Consider the following 23,368-nt stretch of genomic DNA (forward strand, 5'->3'; position numbering starts at 1 on the left):
ACACACAAAGATTATTCGTTTTCAGCTTTGTATTTGTCTAAATAGAATTTTGTAGCTAAAGATTTTAGTTCATCAGTATCAAGGTTGTGAAAATCAGTGTCAGGATGATTTATTAGTAACTCATTCCATTGTTTTGACGAAAGACGAGAGAAAGAGTTAAGTCCAAAATTTGTGGTTTTGACCGTTGAAAGTTTTAGTAGTTTAATAGCTTTGCCCCTGGTGCCAGTTTTGTGATCAATTTCATCAAAATTAAGTGTTGATAGGACATCAGATGGAAGATTACCCTGGAGGTATTTTTGAATAAATAAGATATTCATTACTTTCACCTGATCAAAGATTTTGAGTAATTTAAGTTCAGCAAACAGGGGAGTGGCAGAAGTTCTTGGTTCACTAAAGGTCATGAGTCTTAGTGCAGTGTTTTGAAGAGTAAGAATTCTATGTGTGACAGTATTGTCACACAGTCCCCAGAGTTGACTAGCATAGCGAACATGAGAAGCAAAAATTGCATGATAAATGTTTAGAAGGATGTGAATTGGAACATAGTGACGAAGTTTGGATATTGCCCCATTTGCCCTTCTCAATGTAGCAGCAACGAAAGAAGTATGAACCTTCCAGTTTAGATGATTGTCAAGGTGAACACCCAAATACTTCACACTCTTACTTGGTGATAGAATTTTCCCGCAAAGCTTAATTCTTGGAATACAGTCCATCTGTCTCCAAGGGGAACGAAAAATAACAAACTCAGTTTTGCTAGCATTCAAAGAAATTTTGTTGGCATTAAGCCAGCTGACTAAAACTCTGAGATCAGCATTAACCCTCCCACAAAGACTCCATACAGTTTTTGAAAAATTTAGTAAATGAGTATCATCAGCAAAATGATATGTTTCAGAGGTTCTTATACAGCGGTGAAGATCGTTTATATACAACAAGAACAGCAGAGGACCCAAGACTGAACCCTGAGGAACTCCATGATTAATAGATTTTAAAAGGGAATTTGAGCCTGAAAGAGAAACATACTGGGAGCGGTTAGTGAGGTAAGATCGGAACCAGTCATTAACAATGCCTCTGACTCCGTAGTGATCAAGTTTTTCAAGTAAGATTTCGTGATCAACTGTGTCGAAAGCCTTTTGTAGATCGACAAATACACCACAGGCAAACCCACCATTGTCAAGATAGTTTCGGATACGTTCGACAATATTAATGAGTGTATGCTCAGTAGAGTGAGCCTTACGAAAACCAAATTGTCGAGAGTAGATTTGATTATGGTTTTCAAGAAAATCAGAAAGACGTGAGTACATCACTTTCTCAAAAATTTTTTCAATGTTAGATAAGAGTGAAATTGGCCTATAATTAGAGACTTCAAGGGGAGAACCTTTGTGTTTGAAGACAGGCACAACTTTGGATATTTTGAGAGTAGAGGGAAAAATACCACTGAGAAAGGAGTAGTTTATCAGCGCCGATATTGGCACAGAAATATCAAGTCTTAAAAGTTTAAGGATTTTTATAGGAATACTATGAGGACCACTTGCTTTATTTAATGAGAAAGAGCCAATCACCTTCGCAATTTCTTGATTAGTGGTTGGTGCTAAGAGGATGGAATGCAGATTTGGATCTTTCATGAAACTGCTGAAGTGATTGTAAGAAGGCGGCATTTTTTCACGAATAGAATCAGCTATAGTAGTGAAGAAATCATTGAAGGAATTGGCTACTTTCTCAGGATCTGATGTCAAAGAGTCACCTGTGATGATTGAAATGGGTGATTCTGAGTTAGCCCTTGTTGAGATTATATCGCGAACACCAGACCAGACTTTTCTAGAGTTTTTAGAATGGAAATCAAAATATCTGTAAGTGCACCTTATAGTTCTAGTTCTATTAAATTATCACATAATATATTATATATATTGGATGATGAAAAGGATCTGAGGCCGTCTACTATGTATGGTGTTGTTTTTGTATATTTCTTAAAAATCTAGTTGCTTGTATAAGTTGTTGTTGTTGTTTGTTGATGTTGTGTCAGTGCAGCTGGAACCTCGATATTCCAGGATTAGAAAAAGCTATATCTGTTATCTTTTTTCTTCAAAGAATCAACAAGCCATCAACATTGATAAATTCCACACATTTCCTCAGAAACTTTTAAAATTATCTGCCATTATGACTTTCTTGAAGCCGTTCCGAAATTAACCAATCGGGTTGTGTATCGGAATTCCTATGGGAGTTCTTTCCGAGATTTGTAAAATAACTAAGTCGCAAAACAACTTTTTCCAGGGGTTTGAGGAAAAAACAGAACTGCACGGCGATCTTTACAGTAATGTTTAAAAATCGGGGAAACCAAAAGTTTATTTTTTTAATAAGTGCAGTACTATTTTTTTAAACAGCCCCATTTTTTGAGTCAATAATGCCCATACGTAAAACTAGTTGAAAACAAAATTTTTTTTGATAAAAACTTTTCAAAATCGGGAAATTTTTGAAAAGTTTAATTTTAGATCCCTCCAAATCCCGCTTCATCCCGCTTTAGATCCCTCAAAATCGGAATCAACTTAATTCCCGATTGGGAAGGGCTAAAGTTCTCAAATTTTCCCTGGATATTCGTTTTTATCTTCCTTATCGGATAAAAGAAGGATTCTGTCGTTAAATATCGTAAATTTTTCTTCACGACCAAAAAGAGCATTTTTTTGATCCGATAAATCCGTTTACAGATCGCCGTGCTGCTATCATTTGCTTTTTATTCAACCATATATTTAAATTTGTGGTCAAAAATACTTAAATTAATAAGTTAATAATATTCAATGTACAATTTGTATCTCTCAGAAAATAAACACTTACAGAACGACATTGTTTATCATTTGGAATACCCCCGTATTTGGACCATTCTATCGTGCTGTCGTGGGCGCAAAATAGGGCGGAAACTAAGTAGCACCCTCAGTGCAAGATTGTCACCTCATCTTTATTTGCCCGCGTGAGAACCCGAGCTAATCATTTTTTCTTGCGCGCTCAAGGGGAAAATGAAAGTGATCGATATTCTTTGAAGGAAAAACTTCAGAAACAAACAAAGACCAAAAGATGTATTTTGTTGTTGAGAATCGATCCTGTGAAGATGAAAAAATATCTGCAATGTGTTTTTTTCGGAATGCTGAAAAACTCTAATTTCGATCTTCCTTCCTTCTTAAGGTAAAGAGGTTGCGAAATTTGGGCAAAAATCGCTAAAAAGCTGGTAAAATCGTAATCCTCAAAAATCGAAGTTCCAGCCCCACTGTGTGTTGCTTCTAAAAGGATAAACAAATGGGCGCGGTAAGCGGCAGGGAACTACTACTACTACTACAACCTTGTGTCATACAAGAATTACGGGAAACGCATATTTGGACTTTGTACCCTATGCTGCGCGCAAGCACTTAAGCTAAAGTCCCGCAAAAGCGGGACAAAAATCAGTTTTTTGCATTTTGCAAAAAAACGCCACATAGAAGATCTTTCAAATTCAGTATGTGGATAGAGCAGTAAAAAATACAACTTTTCTATTTTTCCTTTTTTTTGCAAAAGTTCTCAATAAGCTATTATATCCAAACACAATCAACATGCAATCGACAGATAGTATACGCGCGAACAAGTGTTAGAGCTAGAGCGTGGGAAAATTTCATTTCAACGTAATATCATATTTAATTGTTTTTCTTAACGACCAATACGGAGCAACGAAGACTGATATTTCGCAAACGAGAAATGTCAACGACTTACCAGCGAGAATTTTCGGGAATTAGGATATCACATAATATATGCAAATGCAAACTGCGAAAATTAAGGAAAGATGTTATGCATCAGATAAAAAAAATCATTTAACGCGGTAATTTCAAAAAGTTTACATTATCAAGAATCATAAATGTGAAGCTTTTTGATCACGAAATAGGTAGAATATTGTAGGAAAGCATAACGCTATAACATTAAAACATGCCTCCAAAAAGAAAGAACAGTAAAACTTCGGCTGGAAAAGGTTTGTTCAATGTATTGTGGATTAATTTTTAAAATATAAAGGCAGGAATTAGTCCCAATGATTCGAGGTTTATAGTCTCACAAATATACCATCAAACCTTTTTATAAGAACGTGGCTCTAAAATTGGGCTGGCGTATATAGTTTAAAAGCAAATCAACGGCATAACGTTAGAAAATATTCCTGAAAACACTACACCGGGTCGCTGAGACAGGGATGTGATAAGGCAGTTTTACCATTCCTTTGATAATAGTTAGCCCTCAGTGTCATGCGTTAACTTTGAACTGGAATTAAACTTTGATCAATCTTCTTGAATTTCTTCATCCTCGATCACCATTGGTCTTTTTTCTTACTCTAATTTGCCGAACTAGTCACAACATTTTTTAATTTTTAAGGTTTTCAGAAAGTTTGAGTAATTTAATTCTTCTTAAAGTTCACTTATAATGTTCTGGTATTTCGTTTCTCAAATTAGTGCTTTATAAAATCTCTACAAGATTCTCAAACTTATTCAAAAGGTTTTTAATTACAATCATAATCTTTTTCATTAGCAAAGAAAAACAGAAAGGACACTCTGGATATGAAATCTTAAAGGAAAAAAATACGCAAGTTTACAGCTGAGGTGAGGTTCTGCCGTTGTCCCAGGGGGGGGGGTACTTAGGTAAAAATGGGCGCTGGGTGTGCAGACGGTAAGGGTCGGTTTTTTCACCTTTCAAAGTCTCTCAAAGGGTTGCGAAAATCAGAAAAATTTAAATCTGTCTCTCTAATGGTCGGAAGATTCGCGAATTTTAGCAAATTTAGAGTGAAAAAATTGTAAAAATGTATCACTAAGGGTCGGTTTTGGGAGGTCATGGAACGCACATACCCCTCATCTGCCAACCCTAGTACCCCTGGGGTTGTAGTACTTACTTATAATTTTATAGTGAGTAGTCCCATGAAACACATCAAATTAACGTAGACTAAAATATATAGTCAAAAGTTTCCGTCAGAATAATAAGAAATGAAGATATTTGGCATAAATTTTAAATAAGGATAAATTATGTACAGCAATAGCGTTAGGTAAAATATAGAAAAAATAACTTCGAAAGATCAAATTTCTTCTTCTTCTTGGAAAACCTCCTCATGCAAGGCAATATATTCATCTTTGATTGCTTTTGTTTTGACAATCTGATCTAATTTTTTTATTAGCGATTCGTCGTCAATACTTTTCAATCGCGTTCTAATCTTGTCTTCAATTTGCCTAAAGAATATAGAAAATGTATTTTGTCTTAATGTACAAATGAACCTTAACGAACAGAAACTTTCATGATTAGTTTCGATTAATTCGACAATCGAAAAATTCGATAGATTACGCCTGGATTATTTTACCCAATGCGAGAAATTTACGACATGAACTTTCGCGCATTCTAGGGTTGAACTATTTTCGCAAGTACTCAGTGAACTTTGGGGATCCTTTTGTAAAGAGTATTTATTTCACAAATAAGACCAAAATTCCACCTTTCTTAGATTTTACACCCAGCATTACAGTATAGGATTATAAATGAGTAGTGCGAAACTTACTGCTTTGTAAGCTTTTTCAGTTTGTTTGCATTAACACGTTGTTGTTTCGTGACATATATCTTTTCAGATGGATCGACATAAAATTTCTCATCTTTCCAAATAGCACCCATGACTTTCTTTTTAATCGGGTCCACAAGTGCTGGGTAGCAAACTAGATTTTCATCAATATCGTCACGACCTTCCAAATTTGTGTGTACTTGAGAATCTATAGGAAAAGTGTATTTAAAGGTAAATGTTTACGGGCAATGAGAAAGTCTCTAAAATCGAGTCTCCAAAAAATTGGCAGTTGAAAGAAATCGGATTGATTCATACCGTTCTGGTATAAATGATCTGGGCGTTGAAAAGGCATTCCTGATTGAAATAAGAAAATAGAAATGAGGATGACAATTGAACAATAACAAGAAATTTCATTTCTTACCCCCATCTAAATAGTGCACCATTCTCAATGAAGAACGCACAAATGCAATGTGCAGGTACGGAATCTTCCTTTTCCTGTCGTTCGATTGACTGTTTGTACCCACGGTACTTCTTAGTTTCTTTTGTAGCTAAGAAAAAAATTATTTTATTTCAGTTTGATGTGATGAAGACAATGTTCAGTTTTCAGGGCTATGAAATACGAGTAAAAACTAGGGAGGGTCAAATTGTAACTTATGGCCATATAGAGGTAAGTAGTATTAAAGTCCATTCTCATAAAGTGTATACTATTTCCTTTTTTGTGTGCCATTCTTCAGCCAAAGCTTCAATTCTAACAAATTATATAGAGTATAGTTGAAAATCTTATCCAGAGCACAATATTGAAAAATTTGAGTCCAAATTTTTGATATCATAGAGGAAAATAATGAAGTACCAACTTTATTCTTTTATGCTAGTTCCTTTTATTTCGGTATAACAGTAATTCAAAGCCTCCGGATTTATGCTATCTAATTATTTGTCTGATGATATTATTGCATCGAAAGTTACAATCAGCTTGTTGGCATGAAAAAACCTTTTAAACTTTCATCTTTCTTAGCCAATTCACCAACCCTAACTCTTCTATAAAGAAAGTTTCAACAGATGAAGAAAAAACAAAATGGGAGAACAGCTTCCTGTTTTAATTTTATTTCTTTAACTTTAAGGACGAGGATAACAATATTGATGATGTGCAGCATGATGTATCCAATCAAAGACCAGGCCAGGTAACTAGTATTGAAAGGTGTGAGGTTATTTAACAAGATAGACTCTTGTTGTTCTTTTGACGAAATTGACAATGTTTTAGTGCCTTTTATGGGATTTGGGTGTCTCGTAGTAAAAACTGTATTTTTCATTGGAGTTTTTTCATTTCTAGGACGTAGAAATGGCAGAGCTTGTTCTAACTAATCACACGCCTGTTAAACGGAAGCCATTAAAGATCGTTGCTTCTGATCCAGCGAAAGACATGTCACCGATTCAAGGGTTACCAGGAAAGAAGACCAAAAAAAACCGCCGACGGCGGGCAAACTGTCAAAGTAGATGCGCTATCTGCGAGGTTGTTTATGGAAGTCCTGATGACGTGGCAAACGACGCATGTGGATTGAATAATCGAATGATGGGATGCGAGGGTGGGTCAGAGTGTAATTATTGGGTGCACGTCCGCTGTGTTAATATGTCCGTGGAGAGTGAGGCACAGATATTAGCAATCGATTTTCGTTGCCCACGTCATAAAAATAAAGACAAAGAGAAGCACAAAGAGGTCCATTCTGTTGATATTGGTACCGTTGCAGAGAGTAAAGAGAGAGACTCAGACATTCCACATTCAACACGATCAGGAAGATTGCGCAGGACGACAAAAAAGTTGGATCTTTGACGATGGTGTTGTTCTATTAGTCAGGTAGAATTAACTACATAACTACCCAGACAAAAATGTTTCATCTCTACACCATTTTTGTCTCCGTTTTGGTGGTTTATGACCTAATTCTACCTGACTATATATCTTTAATTAACATACTTGTTTACCATTCATTTGTGATCTAGTTTTTACCCCGATTTTGTAGTTACTATTGTTCTTGTTAGGTTTCTAAAGCTTAATTTCTAAAAGGTACGTTGTACGTTTAGCAGAATTAGAATCACTTTTGGGTATATGTGCTGAAATTTACTTTTGGCCCCTTTTGGGGCATTTTGGGACGGTGGCGTCAATTTCAATTCTACGTAATATTTTCTTTATCATAAATTGAAATGATCTTCTAGATGTAAAACAATCGACGTCATCATAAAATGCCCCTATATCTAAAGGTTCCAAAGGTTTGTTTTGTCTTGTTGTCCGAGATTATGCTATAGTGAAAGATCATGATCTATCATTCATTAAATTATTACAACTATTCCTTACCTTTTCCATTCGGTCATGAAGCCTGACACACCGGATCCATTGTGTATTTGTTGGAACACCTCTGGCTGGCAACCAATATTTGACTTTCTTGTTAAGCTCTTCAAGAAGAGCATCACCTAAAGCAAAATAAAAAATGTTATGGGCTGGGTAATATCTTTCCACGTTGTACTGTATTGTCAACTACTGGAAGGTAAACTGGTTAAAGTATGGTATTCAAATAACACACCCTCTTGTCACTGCCCCCACAACACTGGAAAAATTGGGATTTTTTCATCCTCACTGAGGACAGCAAGTGCCACCGGGCACTGCGGTAATACCTTTGGTAATACCATGAACAGATGAAATTGTGAACAGAAAATGAAGGTGTATATAGACCCACACCTCCTTGGCAGTTGTTGGACAGCTCTGTTGTCGAAGATGCCATATTCTTCCTGTAAAGCTGTTTGACTTCCTCTGGCATTGTGGCATCAAGTTTTACAAAGTGTGTGTAGATCTGGATAGAGAATAAATAATGTAAAGAACCAAATGGCATTTTTTTTAGAAACAAACCTGCCCCGCAAGCTCTGAATAGCCCTTCTGCAACAAGCATTCCCTAGGAAGAATATAACCACTTTTACCATTCCACTTCTCTGCGAGAATAATACAGACTTCTTCTATGTAAAAAAATATTCAGATTCTTTTCGACATACGTTTGGCCTGAAATTTGAATTTTAAAGATAGGTATATAACCTTTTGATAGTAAGGATGATTTCCTCCAAAGAAAATGGGACTGATCCGTTTCAAACCAGCCATCATGCCTGTAAATTGAAAGAAGGGATCTGTAAGACGAAACTTGTATGTGCGATGCTTTACTTGTTGAGATTTCATGAGCGCCCCAATTGTTATAAGGGTATACCAAAAACTAACAATACTTTCGGCAGCTATAGTTTGGCGTTTTAGGTGTTAAGCCGTGAATTAACTTTCGAAATGCATTTTGCATTAGAAAATTTAAAAAAGCAGATAATGGGTGTCAACTTCAAAAACTGGTCCCCGCAAAAATTTGTTTCGCGGACATTATGTTCGGTTTTTTTGCTCCTAAGAAGAGGGGATTGAAGTTTACATACCATCATAGTTATTTCTACGAACAGAAATGCGAAAGACATGAATACCCATCAAGACATTTAAAATCATCTCTGAAGTGTAAACATAGTTGGTCGACAGTTTATGCTTCTCTTCTTGCTTGCGCTGCCAATCCCAAAATCCAGGAACGGAAATTTCGCCTGATGTCTTCTCTTGCAGATATCTTGCTAGAATCTCATCAGTGAATGCGTAGAGTACAAGTTCGCAAAATCGCCATGCTTTATGGTGATCCTTGCAAGCTTTCATCTAACAATTTAACAAGACAGTGACTGTTATATAAACTCTTTTGGTTAATCATAACAAACAATCATTCTATTTTTAGAAATTCCTTGCCAGGAAACTAGGTCATATATGATAACTTTTACGTAATTTGACAGCGAAGTCATCACATACCATTTGCTGTGCAGCAATTGTCTCGAATCCAAGGTCAATTATGATTTTCCTCAAGAAGATTTCCCAATTCCATTTCATAAATGCTTTGCAGGCGTTCATCTCTATATGAAGTAAGCCTAAGAAAGATCGTATTTATGATTGTCAGATATTTACATTATATATTATTACTATTATTACTATATGATGAATATTAGGTGTATATCATTTTACTTTTTTCGGGGGAAGGGAAAAGGCACACAACTATTTACCTGGTATGGGAACTATCCAGTCAAATTCCATCACGTGATTCTCTGGGATTACACATCCATGATCCTATGAGGAAAAAAGTACTTCGTTACGGACCTCGCGTCGGAAAGGAAGGCGATACCAAAGTAAGTTGTCTTTTTTGGAGGCTTTAGGTCCATTCAACCTCACAAGCAAAAATTGAGATGTGTCTTTTGCTGGTACATTAAAGCAAAGGACATATTGATATATTATTACAAACAAGTTCTGATAACCTTACACCGAAAACGACCACCTACCACGTAAAGCGCCTTTCCGTAAAAGCTTTTGTCGCACTCTTTGCAAATGTACGCTTTTTGAAACAACTCAAGGACAATTGTTAATATCGTCGCGTCCACCTCCAAGAAAAGCCATTCTCTCGTCCCAGCGTTATACTGTGTGATTCCTGAAAAGTGATAAACTCTTCATGACTGATACGGTAAGTTTTTCGCGGCAATGACCTTCAATGTAATAATTTTGGCGGGTACTTAATTCGAAGGATTTTACCAAAAAACCACGAAAGTTAATACACTTTAAGCTAGTGATTGCTACGAAGTTTACAGTACCATCGACCAGGACGATAGAAAGAGAGTAATAATGACATTTCAGCATTATGATGAGAAAGTGCAAGTTCCGCTATACAATAATAGGTTCAAATTGTCGTGTGTAAAGTCTTTTTCAATCTACAAAATACTCTCAAAAGATAATATTTGTAGAATTACTTTACAGACTGTTAAAGTAACTTTCCCAGACCGTCTAAAAGACTGACAAATAATCATAAAAACAACAAAAATAACAACACAGGCTAAAGATAACAATAAGATAACAAGGACGACATATTTTTCTATCTTTTTTCCGATCGTATTCATTTCTTTTACTACATTGCGCTAAATAACGCTATATGGAAAAGAACGAGAAATGACACATGCGTACATGTGTAAAAAATGTCAAAAACATTAGATGAACTATGTCTTTAGATTACGTTCCTCACCTGATCGTATACCATGGTTGCGTAGCACGTGAGCTATGTTTTCATATGAGCTGGGATTGAGAAGATCTGGTTCTCCACATACAAGTTTAGCCACACTCCCTTTACATTGCTGAATTGCTACCTCGGCATATGGATCGACATCATCGATGGACTGAGCCGTATCACAAGTGCAACCTGACGACAACATCTCACCACCATTTCCACATTCCCGTTCTCTGAAATGATCAGGTCCGTTCCCTTTTTCACCACTTTCATCTTCCAACTCACTCGCCGTTTCTGCTCTAATTCCCGTTCTTACCTCACTTTCCGGTCTCACTCCACTTTCCGATCTCATTTCACTTTCTATTTCCACCTCACTTGCTGTTTCCAATTCGCTTTCTGTTTCCACCTCACTTGCTGTTTCCAATTCGCTTTCTACTTCCACCTCACTTGCTGTTTCCAATTCGCTTTCTGTTTCCAGCTCACTTTCCGTCGCCCCCACATCCTCTGTTTCAAACACGTCTCCCTCATCAACCTCCATTTCCTCATCGTCTTTGTCCTCTTCTTCCATCTCGTCCACCACCGCTTCTCTCTTCTCTTTCTCTTCTCCTGCCTCACCACCTTCATCACCTAGTAAAAATTCCGACAGCAAAAACTCGCGTGTCTCAAGGTTACCTTCCCTACAGGCGCGGCACTTCCGGTACACCTTTGCATTTTCCCTATCACAAAGCACACAGAACTTCACATTGCCAAGCCATGTTCTAGTATCGCTCAAACCTTTTGACATTTCTGTAGTTTTTTGGAGAGAATCGATTCGGTTTTTTAGAAATTCGTTCCGAAAGAGATCGAACAAGTCAGTCTTTTTCGACTGATCCAAGATTTGAATGGGCGTCGGTGTCAATAAATAATGCTTGGGCTTCAGATGCTCTTCGAATTGCAGGAAAGAGTTCTCGATTGGTCTCTGTGCATGCATTGTGATGACGCTAAGAGGCATCTTCTTCTGCGGTTCCAAAGACCAAGTTTTCCCCAGGACTTGATTATTATCGAGCATTGACATCACATCAACCTGAGGAACGGGAATTTGATCAACCGCAGCAGTGTCTAGTAGCTTAGAAATGTGGGTGTATGAACCAGCTGGTGCCAGACGCGATTCAACTTTCACTGTTTCTTTTGACTGCGTTGTGGTTTGCAAAATTATATTTTTCATAGCGGATAGCGGAAGTACCAAATTTCTACTGCGACATCCATAAATTAGCTCAATGATGAGGGCGAGTATGTTATAGTCCTGCTGTGTTGCCAAGAAGTCAATACCACAGAATACTTTCAAATTTTCTACCAATGCCTTTGGCCTTTTTCCAAGCCACTGGTGAACGTCATAGTCTCCCAATCGTTCAAGGTCAAGGGGACCTTCCTTACGTATATTTTTTATGTCTTTCAAGATACTTTGAACGATGTCTTCTTCTGTATTTGTTGGTGGTGCTACCCCGTATCGATCTTTACATTCCATACAAACACGCACAGTTTTACAAGTGATAGCACCACGCTCTTTCATAATTTTAACCTCGTTAGCTGTGATCTCGCTAGAACCTATTCGCAGGAAGTTACTACATATTGAAGCTGGATCATGGTTTTTGCAGCCACATCCTTTTTCGAACACCATTTTTTCAAATTGAAATGATATTTCTATAAGTAGTCAAACCAGGTTCTTAAGAAATGCACGAGAAGAAACTTTCACCATTTTTTTACGAATCAAAGGTGAACAAACTACGACAAGAGTACATTTGGCATTCCCGTTAGGTAGACGGATGAATTGCAGGGTTACACCATGTATATGATTAAAAAAACAAACGAGAAACCTAGAGAAAAACAAATTCAAAAATTGACGATTGGCGAAAATCGAGTTTTGCGAAGTAGGCAAAGTAGGCAAGGGGATTCTTAAAATCCTTCATACTTATAATTTAGCTTTAAATTTTCAGGAAATGTTGCTATAAAGTGCCATCATATATGACGAAATCAGCAAAATTTGTTTGAAATTTCTTTGACGTTTTACATCTTCGGCCGAAATCTCTAAAGTGTATTCCTAATAAAATTGAAGTCCTGATCTTTTAAGGATAGCTTTTCTTGAGGTGAAAACGATATCGCTAAAAGTAATACGACGCTGGAAAATTCGAGGGATCAATCACTCAAAATATCTCCTGATTTCTAGGAAAGTCAGAAAAAAGAGCCAAAAAGTTAGAAAAAATTGGTAAAAACACGGCGGTATAAAATTGTCTTCGTTCCTATTTCCTAAACCTGAGAGTAAGTTTTCATGTAATATGTTGATTTGCCAAAAAATATTTGTATTTCTTAATTTTGCCAGCCAATACCTTATCGGCCAAAACTTAGGTGACCTTAATTTTAGTAGGATTTACCTTAAGGGCAGAAACTTTCGCGGTCAGAAAGTTTCGCGAGACCGAAAATTTTATATATCCTGTTAAACCCACCTTTGTAGAATTTAAAAAGCGAAAAATTGAAATATAAAAACTAAAAGAAAAAAAAACGAAATATGTAAAATCTGATCATAATTTGCCTCAAAAAGGTAATTCAACATTTTTTAATAAACGTAAGAGTTGATTTTCCACCCAAATTTACTCATTTACTATAAGGGTCCAATTTCAAAGGACAATTTCAAATTTCAAAAGGGGGGACACTAACCTTGATGGCCGACGGGGACATGCCGCTGGAGTCTGAAAAGTGGACCCTGTCAGATATGATGGTTGTTTAATCTGGGACCCTGTCAGAACGAAAAGTCGAATTTCTTTTGGATTTTCACCCTGAAAATTGGTAAAATGACTGAAAGTAGACGAAAAATTTCTAATTTTCACCCTGAAAATTGGCCATAATAACCAAAAGTCGACCCTGTCAGATTAAAATTTTGAAAATCAGTTAATTTGGGACCCTGTCAGATATTTTCATAGCCTAAAAATGGAACCCTGACCAGTGGCACGTCCCTTTACCCAATTTTGCCTAAGTGCCCCCCGGCCTCCCTTGGGTTTCAGACAAATTTAACAAACTTAAGCCCATAAACTCTAAGCTACAATTATGGAAAAAATACTCGGTTTAAAACGGAATTCACTATCCTTGGAGGACAAAAAATGATCTTAAATGTTCTAAGCTATTATACTGGAATGTAGAGTTTGTAGAAGAATATAGAAGCTCTAGGCTTTAACATGAAACTTCAGACTCGTAGACCTTTGGAACTCAAGATTCAAAAACATTGTTCCTTAAATTCGCATAAAGGTCAAATCAAGCGTTTTAACAAGAGATTTTGGAAAGTACACCCCTGTCTCACAGCCCCGGTGGAATTCTCATAGTGGACATAGTGGGGATAAAAAGTTCTATCGAAATATAAAACATTCAGTGGGGATCAAGTGCAATATTTTTAAATTGAATTTCGAATGCTGAAAACTAAATGTCAATTTACAAGTGGGCTGAGGTTGTAGGGTATTTTCCCACCGGGGACAAATTTCCAGTATGTTGGGGTCCAAGCGAGGCTGTGACACATGGGTGTGGCAGTACTAAGGAAAATTTTAAATCAAGCCAATCAAAATAACAGCCAAAAACCGTTTTAGTCATCGTGAAACACACTAAAGAAACACCAACCTCGTTCCCGTGTATCCCAGGCTTTATTTAGGTTACTTATGGACGCCAGAGAATACCCTGGTGTTGGCTGATGCGAGTTCCCCTTTCAAAGGGGGAAATACTCTAAACAATACGTCATAAAAGAAGAACAAATGAAATCTGACGTTTTCTTTTTGAATTACATAATCGTATAATCTTACGCGTTCGCAAATACCGAGTTTATGTATTTGCACTTTTGAGGACGGTAGAGTGACTGAAGTGATTTCAAAAAACCCGCAATTCCGCCCCAAAAAATCGAGGACGGTAAAAGTACTGATTTACCGTCGTCCTCAGCTGGTCAGGATCTACTCAAATTAGAACCTTACCGTCTCCGTCGCTGAAAAACACACATACATAAACTCGCTAATGCTAGGGAATTACGGCTACGGTTGCTCTGTGCGGGAAAACGATCAAAAACCGTATAAGCAAAGTCGACATAATGCACGTCAAATATCGAGATTGCTTTCACCCACCATTAATTGCCTTACTCGCTATTTCCCTCGCCTAGCCGTAGTCGTAGAGAATTCCAGACACATAATCTCGCTATTATAATCTAGCACTATCAGTAAGCATCGAAAAGTTAATAATACGCGGGGAACGAGGTCGACGAAACACTTCATTCCGAGCAATCAAATGACGTCAGTATCGACAAACGGCCATAATTTCAATTCTGTTAATAAAATCAACACCAAATTTAGACTATAGACGTAGATTTAGGATTTTGAAATATTTTTAGTGTCTTTAAAATGGCCACGTTGTTTAAATCGTCTTTTTGACGTGCTGTTTCGAAATTCTTAATTTTAACGTTAGAAATACGTTTTTGGCCGATATCTTAGCATTGGTTTATTTTTTCACATCATTTGCCAAAATCCTCTCGGCAAAACGTTCATTGCCGAGCTTATTAGAATTATCGACAATATCGACAGTTTCAGTTTCAGCAACTCCTCTGTCCTAAGTTTTGATTCAAATGTTGACGCAATATTTTACGTACTAGTAGATCACGAACCCGGGGAAGGCACCTCGGCAAAAAAACGTACGGGGAAGTGCCACTGGTCAGGGTCCATTTTTTAGGCTCTGAAGATATCTGACAGGGTCCCAAATTTACTAATTTTCATGTGAACCTGACAGGGTTGACTTCTGGTTATTTTAGACAATTTTCAGGGTGGAAATTAGAAAATCTTTTTCCGTCTATTTTTATATAAGAAAAATTTTTCGTTTTGATAGGGTCCCAATTTTCCGTAAATTCTTATCTGCTCTGGCAGGGTCCTCTTTTCAAATTCCAGCGGCACGTCTCCGTCGGCTGTCAAGGACAGCCCCCCCCCCGGGTCACGAAAAAGCAATGAAAAAGAAGCCAAAAGAAGCCGATAGTTTCTGTACCAAAATTAAAAAGTACTCTCGGCATTTTAGCTCCTCTCCTACGTGTTAATAAGCTTCTTTTGTTTTGAGCTATAAAAACTGACCATTTTTGTCTCGAAATGATTTTTATAATGTATGCGAATAGCCAACTGCGTTCACCTTTGACCAGTCAAAAATGGGAAATGTCTTAACGAATCAGATTTGATGAGATCTAATTTACTATACAGGATAATTCAAATTTATGCCAGACACTAACTAAACTTCTAAGTGTAAAATTAATGTCACATTCCACAAATTCATTTCAATTTATATCTTCTCCAACACACATTCAAACGGCTTTCAACCTCTCTATCATCATCACCACTTTCTCAACAAAACACGTACAGTAAATATGTATAACTTTTTTTTAATCCGTAACGATGATTTTGTTAATATTTTCTTATCACTAACTTTTGTCTTTTGGGAATTATGGTTTACTTAATGATACAAAAGCAAATGTTAATTATTTTTATGTCTATCAAGGTATTAAGATATGGTGTATTGTTCTATGTACAAATACATATTTTCAGTATGATTGTTTCTGACAACTTTTTCGAAATCGTTTATAATAAGTGCTATATCAATTATCGAATTATGTCTTGTGAGTCATGTATGCCCATTGGTTTATTCTGTCGGAAATATTTCTTCCAATCAGAACATCGCAATTTTTCATAATATATTTTCTGGCCGAGTTCGTGTTGACGAAACCGAGAATTTATTTTTGTTGATATCCATTTCAGCTAACGATACGACTCTTGGGGATTACGTCACGACTTTATTGTTTGACTGTGCGCGCGATAAATGGTGTGTAGCTTAGTTTCTGACGTCCTGCAAAAAACAATAATAAAGGTAAAATGGTGGTTTAGTATACGCTATTTAAGTTTAGGTCTACACTGTCTTGTTGGTCTTTCTTGGACTTGGAAAAACAGGACATTTTATCAACTTTCACAACGAACTAACTTCAATTTTGTTTGTATATTTGCATAAATCGTTCGAAGGCAATTGACTGTGAATAAATCTGACCATGTTATACCTGAAAAATTACATATATACTTGCAATATGAAAAAAGTTTGCACCCAAATGCAATGCCGACAATGCAACAATGGGAATGGTTGATGAACTGATTTTAGCTAAAAAATTTTAACATGGAGCAAAATTGACTGGTTAATGATTGAATTTCCCTTGGTTTTTTATCTACAACAATGAATTTAAACTGCTGGGGTTAGTGACAGTTAGTGAAAACTCGTTGCGGTTATAAATTTCAAATTTTAAAGCTGATAACCGGATCCGGAACACCACGGCCCCAATATGAAGAATGTTATGTTATACTTCTTAAAAGGTTTATTGCATTGAATATGGATGTAAATAATTTGAAATCACCTCACATGTACAATTAAAATTTTTCTTGAACCAGCTTGAACTTGGAGATTTTCTTCCCCGCATGCATTTTAAAACGTGGAAAACTTTAGTTGTGAATTTAGAGATCTTTTGCAACGTGTGTTTTAAACGTGGAAACTTTTGTCGTGAATTTGGAGATTTTCTTACCGTCAACTGCTCCAACTTGGGACTATCTGACAAAACATGGGACGGCGATTTGGTCACCATTTCACCGAACCTCCAAAGTCATTTGATTTGAGTTAATGAACGGTGTATTGAAAAAATGGCAAACAATGGAGCGTTTGACATCACTCGCACAGCAAGTTACACACGCGTTATTTGTTAATCCCATAGGGCGATAGGCAGTTAGGCAGCATGTGTTCTCTAATTCTCCAATCGTCGCTACATATCAGTGAAAGTTATCGTGACATGTTATGAAAGGAAGTATGATTGATAAACTTGGTGGAGTTATCAAATCAAATTTGTTGTCAAAGAGATTTAACAAGTTAGTGAAAATACAGACCAGATATCAAACAGTCCCATGTTTTGACCAATCGTCCCAAGTTAAAGCAGTTGACAGTATGCACATTTAAAACGTGGAAAACTTTTGTCGTGATTTTTACATTTTCTTCCACATGCATTTAAAAAATGAAGAAAACTCAAGTGATTTCCTGGCATGACAATTTATTTTATTTTCTGAAATTTTTTTGGAAATTTTGATTGTTTCCAAGTATGTGACATTTTTTGCTCTTGCAGCATGCTTTCGGAAATCACAAAATGGCTTATAGTAGAGGGCATTTTGTAAAATCGCTCGACTGTTTTGTTAGAAGCACTTGTTATACATTTTTGGAAAGCTAAGGGGTAGGGGAATCGAAATTACTATGTTTCCAATTTTTTTTCGGGCACTTTGGTGTGATTTTCGGACAAATATGACGGTCTCAGGCAAAAATCATAGGGTTAAAAATTAATGAAAATTTTAGCTCGAGAAAACGGAGACCTGTTGTATATTTTTGGAAAGCTCTCAAAAAATTAAGATTAGAGATATATTGCAAGTATAGGTGATTTCAGTACCTAACTCGAGATATTGAGCTTCAAAAAGCGCAAAAACTGGACAAAATAGCTGTTTCTGGTTGAAAAACACGGTTTTCAAGGGTTAATATCTCGAGTTAGGTACAGAAATCACCTATACTTGCAATATATCTCTAATCTTAATTTTTTGAGAGCTTTCCAAAAATATACAACAGGTCTCCGTTTTCTCGAGCTAAAATTTTCATTAATTTTTAACTCTATGATTTTTGTCTGAGACCGTCATATTTGTCCGAAAATCACACCAAAGTGCCCGAAAAAAAATTGGAAACATAGTAATTTCGATTCCCCTACCCCTTAGCTTTCCAAAAATGTATAACAAGTGCTTCTAACAAAACAGTCAAGCGATTCCAAAAAATCGAACAAAATTCCCCCTACTATTATGTTAGGGGAATTTTTTCCTATCGACATTCTTTCAGATTATGAAATGTAACTTCCCAGTATATAACAATGAGATTTTTTTTTTTTGCATTCTGTCGGAAAATAAATATGAAATTGTTTCCCTGTTTTGAAAGATTTTTACTTTTTAGCACGTACATTATTTCAAAAAACTCCAAAAGTTACTTTAAATTTTTATATTTTTTACAATATTTTATATATATGAAAGTATAATGCAAAATATTTCATCTCATTATTTTGAAAATATATAAAATTTTCTTTGGTTTTCTTACTGCGTGAAATATTCTCCTTTTTGTCATTCTTTCATTTTAAATATTTGCCCTTTTTGGCGATATGATATTTCTGGAAATCAGCGCTTAAAATAATAATTATATAATCAGGTCTTTTGATGTGTTCAACAACACTCTACTTGGCTCTACTCTACTTTGAACCTACAGTCATCTTATGAATAAACTAGCAGTTAGCTGTCGCTATGAATGCCCCGCCGATAGAAGATATTAGCCCAGAGGAACTTACTCATGAAGAGAGCAAGGGAATCATAATCAGACTATAAATTGGTGAAATGAGTCTTCATAAAAAGTGCTCAATGTTACTAGAGCTGTTTAAAGTTAAGAAGCACGAGCCGATGCGGTTAAAATTTTCTCAGTAAGATCCATACATAACGAAAGTGTCAATCCAAAAAAAACATGTTTAATCTACCCTTTCTGATGCAAAGTGACTTAAATTAAAACCATTACAGGTTTCGCAACATATTAAGAACTAGAATGATATCAAAGTTGATTTTCTTCAATCACAAGATAAAAATCTAATAAAAATCCCTTTTGAAAACCCAAACATAAGAATGTGTACTGTGAAACTGAAAGTGCTTCCCTTTCATAAAGAATATACATAATGCAGATTAAAAGGTGAATTTGAAAATGAAATTGAATATAATTTTCAGTCATTTGATTTGAAATTTAAAAGTAAGTAACTTTGGGACTGGTGGCATACTGTAGATATAATTTATTTGTATCAAAGGTTACTGAAAATTATCTGAAAAACTTTGACAATCTTTATACGTGTTTCTGAAAAAAGTTTCAGTTAGAATAAAATTCTTCATGGTTACTAAAGATATGAATTTGATAGTTGCTCTCAAAATTGCCAGGGGAATTTTCAGATACCGTGTCCTGTTGTAACCACCGTCAACATGGTTAAAAACTTTTCACTTCACAGGTAGGTACAACATTGTGTTTGTATTTTATTGGACGTCTGGTTCTAAAATGTCAAAAAGTTTGTTCAGATTTGATTTGAGCAAAGTATACTCCTGCGTTCAACATCAATACGGTACAATGTGCCGTGGGGGTATTAGTAGAGAGAGTGTTTGAGTCTGTTCATAATATGAGGCTGAAAATCTTCGGCGTACATTACATATCGAAGTACCGTTCTGACACAGTGACATAAACAGCATTTTCAAAGTTTGCTTTTTAAGCTTCAATATCGGCGTAAAGAATTATTCACAAAATAACATCAAATACTTCATAATCCATCGTTTTCGGCTTTTTTTCCGCTTCTGTTTACATTTTTCTGCTCGCTGCTTCCCATGCACAACCATTTTTTTTGCTGTAACACTGTGCTTCAAATGTCCACGAGAATGAATCAGTTCATGTTAGTCATAGTATATTTTCATTGGCATGTCTCACTCACTAAACCTTTTGTAAGAAACTCGATGTTGGTACCAGTTTTTGGCACGTTTTGGCGCAAGGCTTACTCTTTGAAAAATTACTTTCGGCGCATGCAATATCCATATAATTATAGGGTACTCTGGGTTTTGTCTTTCCACCAAAAATTTCAATTTAATTTCCTTCAAAATGAAATCACTATATAGGTAAACAATATGAATTAACGGTCAATTTCCCTTTTGTCTATGCCTTTATAATATCAGCAGGGTTTCGTTAGAGCAGCGCATAACACTCTGTCTGTGTGTGTGTGTAACAAACTGAAACTGTCATTGAAGATGTCCAGGCGTACCCAATCGATAACATCGATTGTCGATTTAATCGATGTCAATCGATAAAAGTCGTTCGTAATCGATGATCGATCGATTACTAATCGATGGCCAATCGATAGGAACGTAAAATTTTATTATCGATTGGTATCGATTTTCATCGATTAAATTCGATTATTATCGATTAGCCATCGATTGAATTCGATTGTTATCGATTAAGATCGATTGCGATCGATTGTGCTAATTTTCTGTATTTATGATCGCTACTCTGTGTACCAGAAATATAGTATCTCACGATAATATCGTAGCGTACTTTAAGGGGAAGAAATTTTCGCGGGAAGAACTTTTCGCGGTTTTTCGGCAAATCGGGTGAATTGCCTTCGCACCAAATTTCTGAGCAATCCGAACAACAAAACCAACGGCGCAAGTTTTTTTGTCCTTGCGGTACCGTGGTTTTTCTAATTTAACGCGTAGTCTAATTTAACGCGTACCCTGTTTTTGGCGAAAAATCGTAATTAATCTTACCATAGGACGGGTTGAATCGGATAGAATTGGAAGGTTTTGGGCAAATTACCTCTTCCCGACGAGACCTACCACCTAATTATACCGCAGAACTTGACGAGTGGGGTCTAATTCGCGAGTTTAGAAAATTTCATTTTCAAAAGTCAAAAGTTTCTTCTACGAGGAACAATCTTCAATCGAATACAAGAAAATCGAGTCACTCGTTTCGGGGTGAAGTGGATAGAATTTGACGGGGCGCCATTCGGAACATAAACCAACACTCTCTATATTTTGTGGTGGAGCAATACCACTTTTCAAAAATTACGTTTTGCCGAAGTTATAATTTGAAAGTCATAGAAAGTGCAATGTAAGAAAATGAAACGTCTCTGAAAGGTCTGACTACATTAGCCAAATCCAAGTTTGTTTTTTTATTTAACGCTTGCGTTTCGTTCCAGAGAAAATGAAAAGGGAGAAGTAAATAAATGATTAAAAAAGAAGAGCATTAGAGAAACTGGACAACTTACGAAAATATCAAATTTTAATCGAAGCATCGATCGATAGAGTCATCAAACACATATTATATGGTCGTTATTTTCCGCGGTTACGATAGAAAGCATTGAATCTAAAAACATTGAATTATCACACCCAGCAGGTGCGTATTTCTTTTTTACCTAAGAAGAGTCTAGCACACCCACACCCACACCCCTGTTTCACAGGCCATGTTAGGTTAATAGAAATTGCGCTCGAAAAAACCCAGTGTTCATATCCCGTTGTTTACGGACATTTTAAATGAACACTGTTTTGACGTTTAGCGTCCATTGAATACCCCTGTCTCAAGTATCATTCGACCGCTACAAATGCCCCGTGAAAAGCTAATGAAAAAAAAAGAATAGAGAAATTAATCCGATCATCGTATAATTTTGTTTTCTCCTTATTTCAGGTACTGAACAATCTCAGATACTTCAGAGACGGGAGAAGATTATCAATAACGCTCTGGTTGGCTCTAAAATTTGTTGACAAAATGATAAGAGAAAACGTACGATACACCCCTGTTTCAGTGACCCGGTCAAGGATCCGTCCCGATGAAAAAAATTACCTAATACTGACACGTTCACTGCCAAGCCACTTTAAGAATTTTGACCTCATTGAATTTCATCGAAAGTTTGACTTTCAAAGGCTCCAGCCGCCTTGGTTCTGCTTTAAGTGCCTACAAATTGCCTACCGATCGACGCAGAATTTGAGGATGATTCCAGAAATGCAAAAACGAAGCAAAAAAAAGTATTTTCTTTAAAGGTTATGGCCCTTTAGAGTACGGTCGGTATTTTATTTTTCCCGTATTCCGGCGAGAATTAAGTGATTACAAATACAGACTCGGTGTGTGTGAATTTTTACTTGTTTCATAACTTCTCCGATGGTCGATTTCAAATTTTCACTGAGTTACTGAGACAGGGGTATTATGGTGGCACTTAAAGAATTCAGAACCATCGTGGACTCGCCATGAACACAAAGACAGGAGACAGTAATAATTCTATATGGTATTCAATGCTCAGATACATAGTATACTCGTAGTTGGCAGCAAACTTCCTAAGCTCTTATTTGGAAAATATGTACCTTTTAATTCTTTTCTTAGCGAAAGAAAATACTTTATAACATTGTCTCTCTCAGTGCCCGGTGAGAACTTTTATACCCTTTGGAAAAATGAACGATAAAAAAACAGTAAGGAATAAAGAAAATAAAAATTTCTCGGGTTCTTAAATATCTGGGGCATATTTTCTCACCGGGCCGATTATTTATTGCCAATTGTTCCACTAGGAAGGGGCTCCACCGTGTCATACTTTCTTGCCTCTTTTAGTTTACCAATTTCCGCTTGCAGAAATATTTGCACCCCTTTCTCATAGATGATTTAAGCCAGGGGATGTGAGACCTCCGAGAGAATGAACAGCATATGAACGAACGGGAAATTATGTCTTGTTTCATACTGTACCCTGTCTCATTATCAAGCCTTTAGAAATATTCCCTTTCGTCAAAGACATTTCCTAGGAAGGACGAGAGACCGCGGCGTCCGTTACTTTAATAAATGTTCTTATCTTGTTGTAAAGTGTTTGTAGCCTTACCCTTCCACAATATTTTCTTCTGGAAAATAATACATAACATATAAACTCCTAAATTATCATTATACAAAATATACAAAGACATTGTATTCACATGAACAATGAGTGACTATTAACATTTGAACATTTATTCCTAGCTACTCTGAACACTAACAAGCCTCTTGGGATAGTGTGGCAGTAATTAAAAATGACATGATGACGGCATTTGATATTTTTTAATCATTCAATAATTAACTT

The 23,368-nt window shown here is 36.3% G+C and overlaps 1 protein-coding gene and 2 long non-coding RNA genes across 3 annotated transcripts; 2 read left to right on the top strand and 1 right to left on the bottom strand.

The window, feature by feature from the left end:
• Positions 1 to 4,519: 4,519 nt before the first annotated feature.
• On the top strand, positions 4,520 to 7,467 carry LOC136797384 (uncharacterized). Its single transcript, XM_067053966.1, has 4 exons — positions 4,520 to 4,595; positions 6,105 to 6,197; positions 6,649 to 6,708; positions 6,858 to 7,467. The coding sequence occupies exons 2-4, from the start codon at positions 6,114 to 6,116 to the stop codon at positions 7,353 to 7,355; spliced, it is 642 nt and encodes a 213-aa protein (XP_066910067.1). The 5' UTR covers positions 4,520 to 4,595; positions 6,105 to 6,113; the 3' UTR covers positions 7,356 to 7,467.
• Positions 7,468 to 9,392: 1,925 nt separating this feature from the next.
• Positions 9,393 to 9,943, bottom strand: LOC136797374 (uncharacterized). Its single transcript, XR_010845242.1, has 3 exons — positions 9,908 to 9,943; positions 9,635 to 9,698; positions 9,393 to 9,502 (listed from the first exon to the last, which is right to left on the bottom strand). It is a non-coding gene; the product is annotated as an uncharacterized lncRNA (long non-coding RNA).
• An 11,523-nt stretch (positions 9,944 to 21,466) lies between these two features.
• Positions 21,467 to 22,824, top strand: LOC136797385 (uncharacterized). Its single transcript, XR_010845243.1, has 2 exons — positions 21,467 to 21,672; positions 21,961 to 22,824. It is a non-coding gene; the product is annotated as an uncharacterized lncRNA (long non-coding RNA).
• Positions 22,825 to 23,368: the final 544 nt, after the last annotated feature.

This window comes from Clytia hemisphaerica, unplaced genomic scaffold, assembly GCF_902728285.1.
Source record: "Clytia hemisphaerica strain Z4C2 unplaced genomic scaffold, Clytia hemisphaerica genome assembly, whole genome shotgun sequence".
NCBI lineage: Eukaryota > Metazoa > Cnidaria > Hydrozoa > Leptothecata > Clytiidae > Clytia > Clytia hemisphaerica.

Coding starts and splice junctions, on each gene's coding strand:
- LOC136797384 (XM_067053966.1), top strand. CDS start 6,114: ATGAAGACAATGTTCAGTTTTCAGGGCTATGAAATACGAGTAAAAACT. Junction 6,198..6,648: donor TAACTTATGGCCATATAGAG/GTAAGTAGTATT, acceptor TTTAACTTTAAG/GACGAGGATAACAATATTGA. Junction 6,709..6,857: donor CCAATCAAAGACCAGGCCAG/GTAACTAGTATT, acceptor TTTCATTTCTAG/GACGTAGAAATGGCAGAGCT.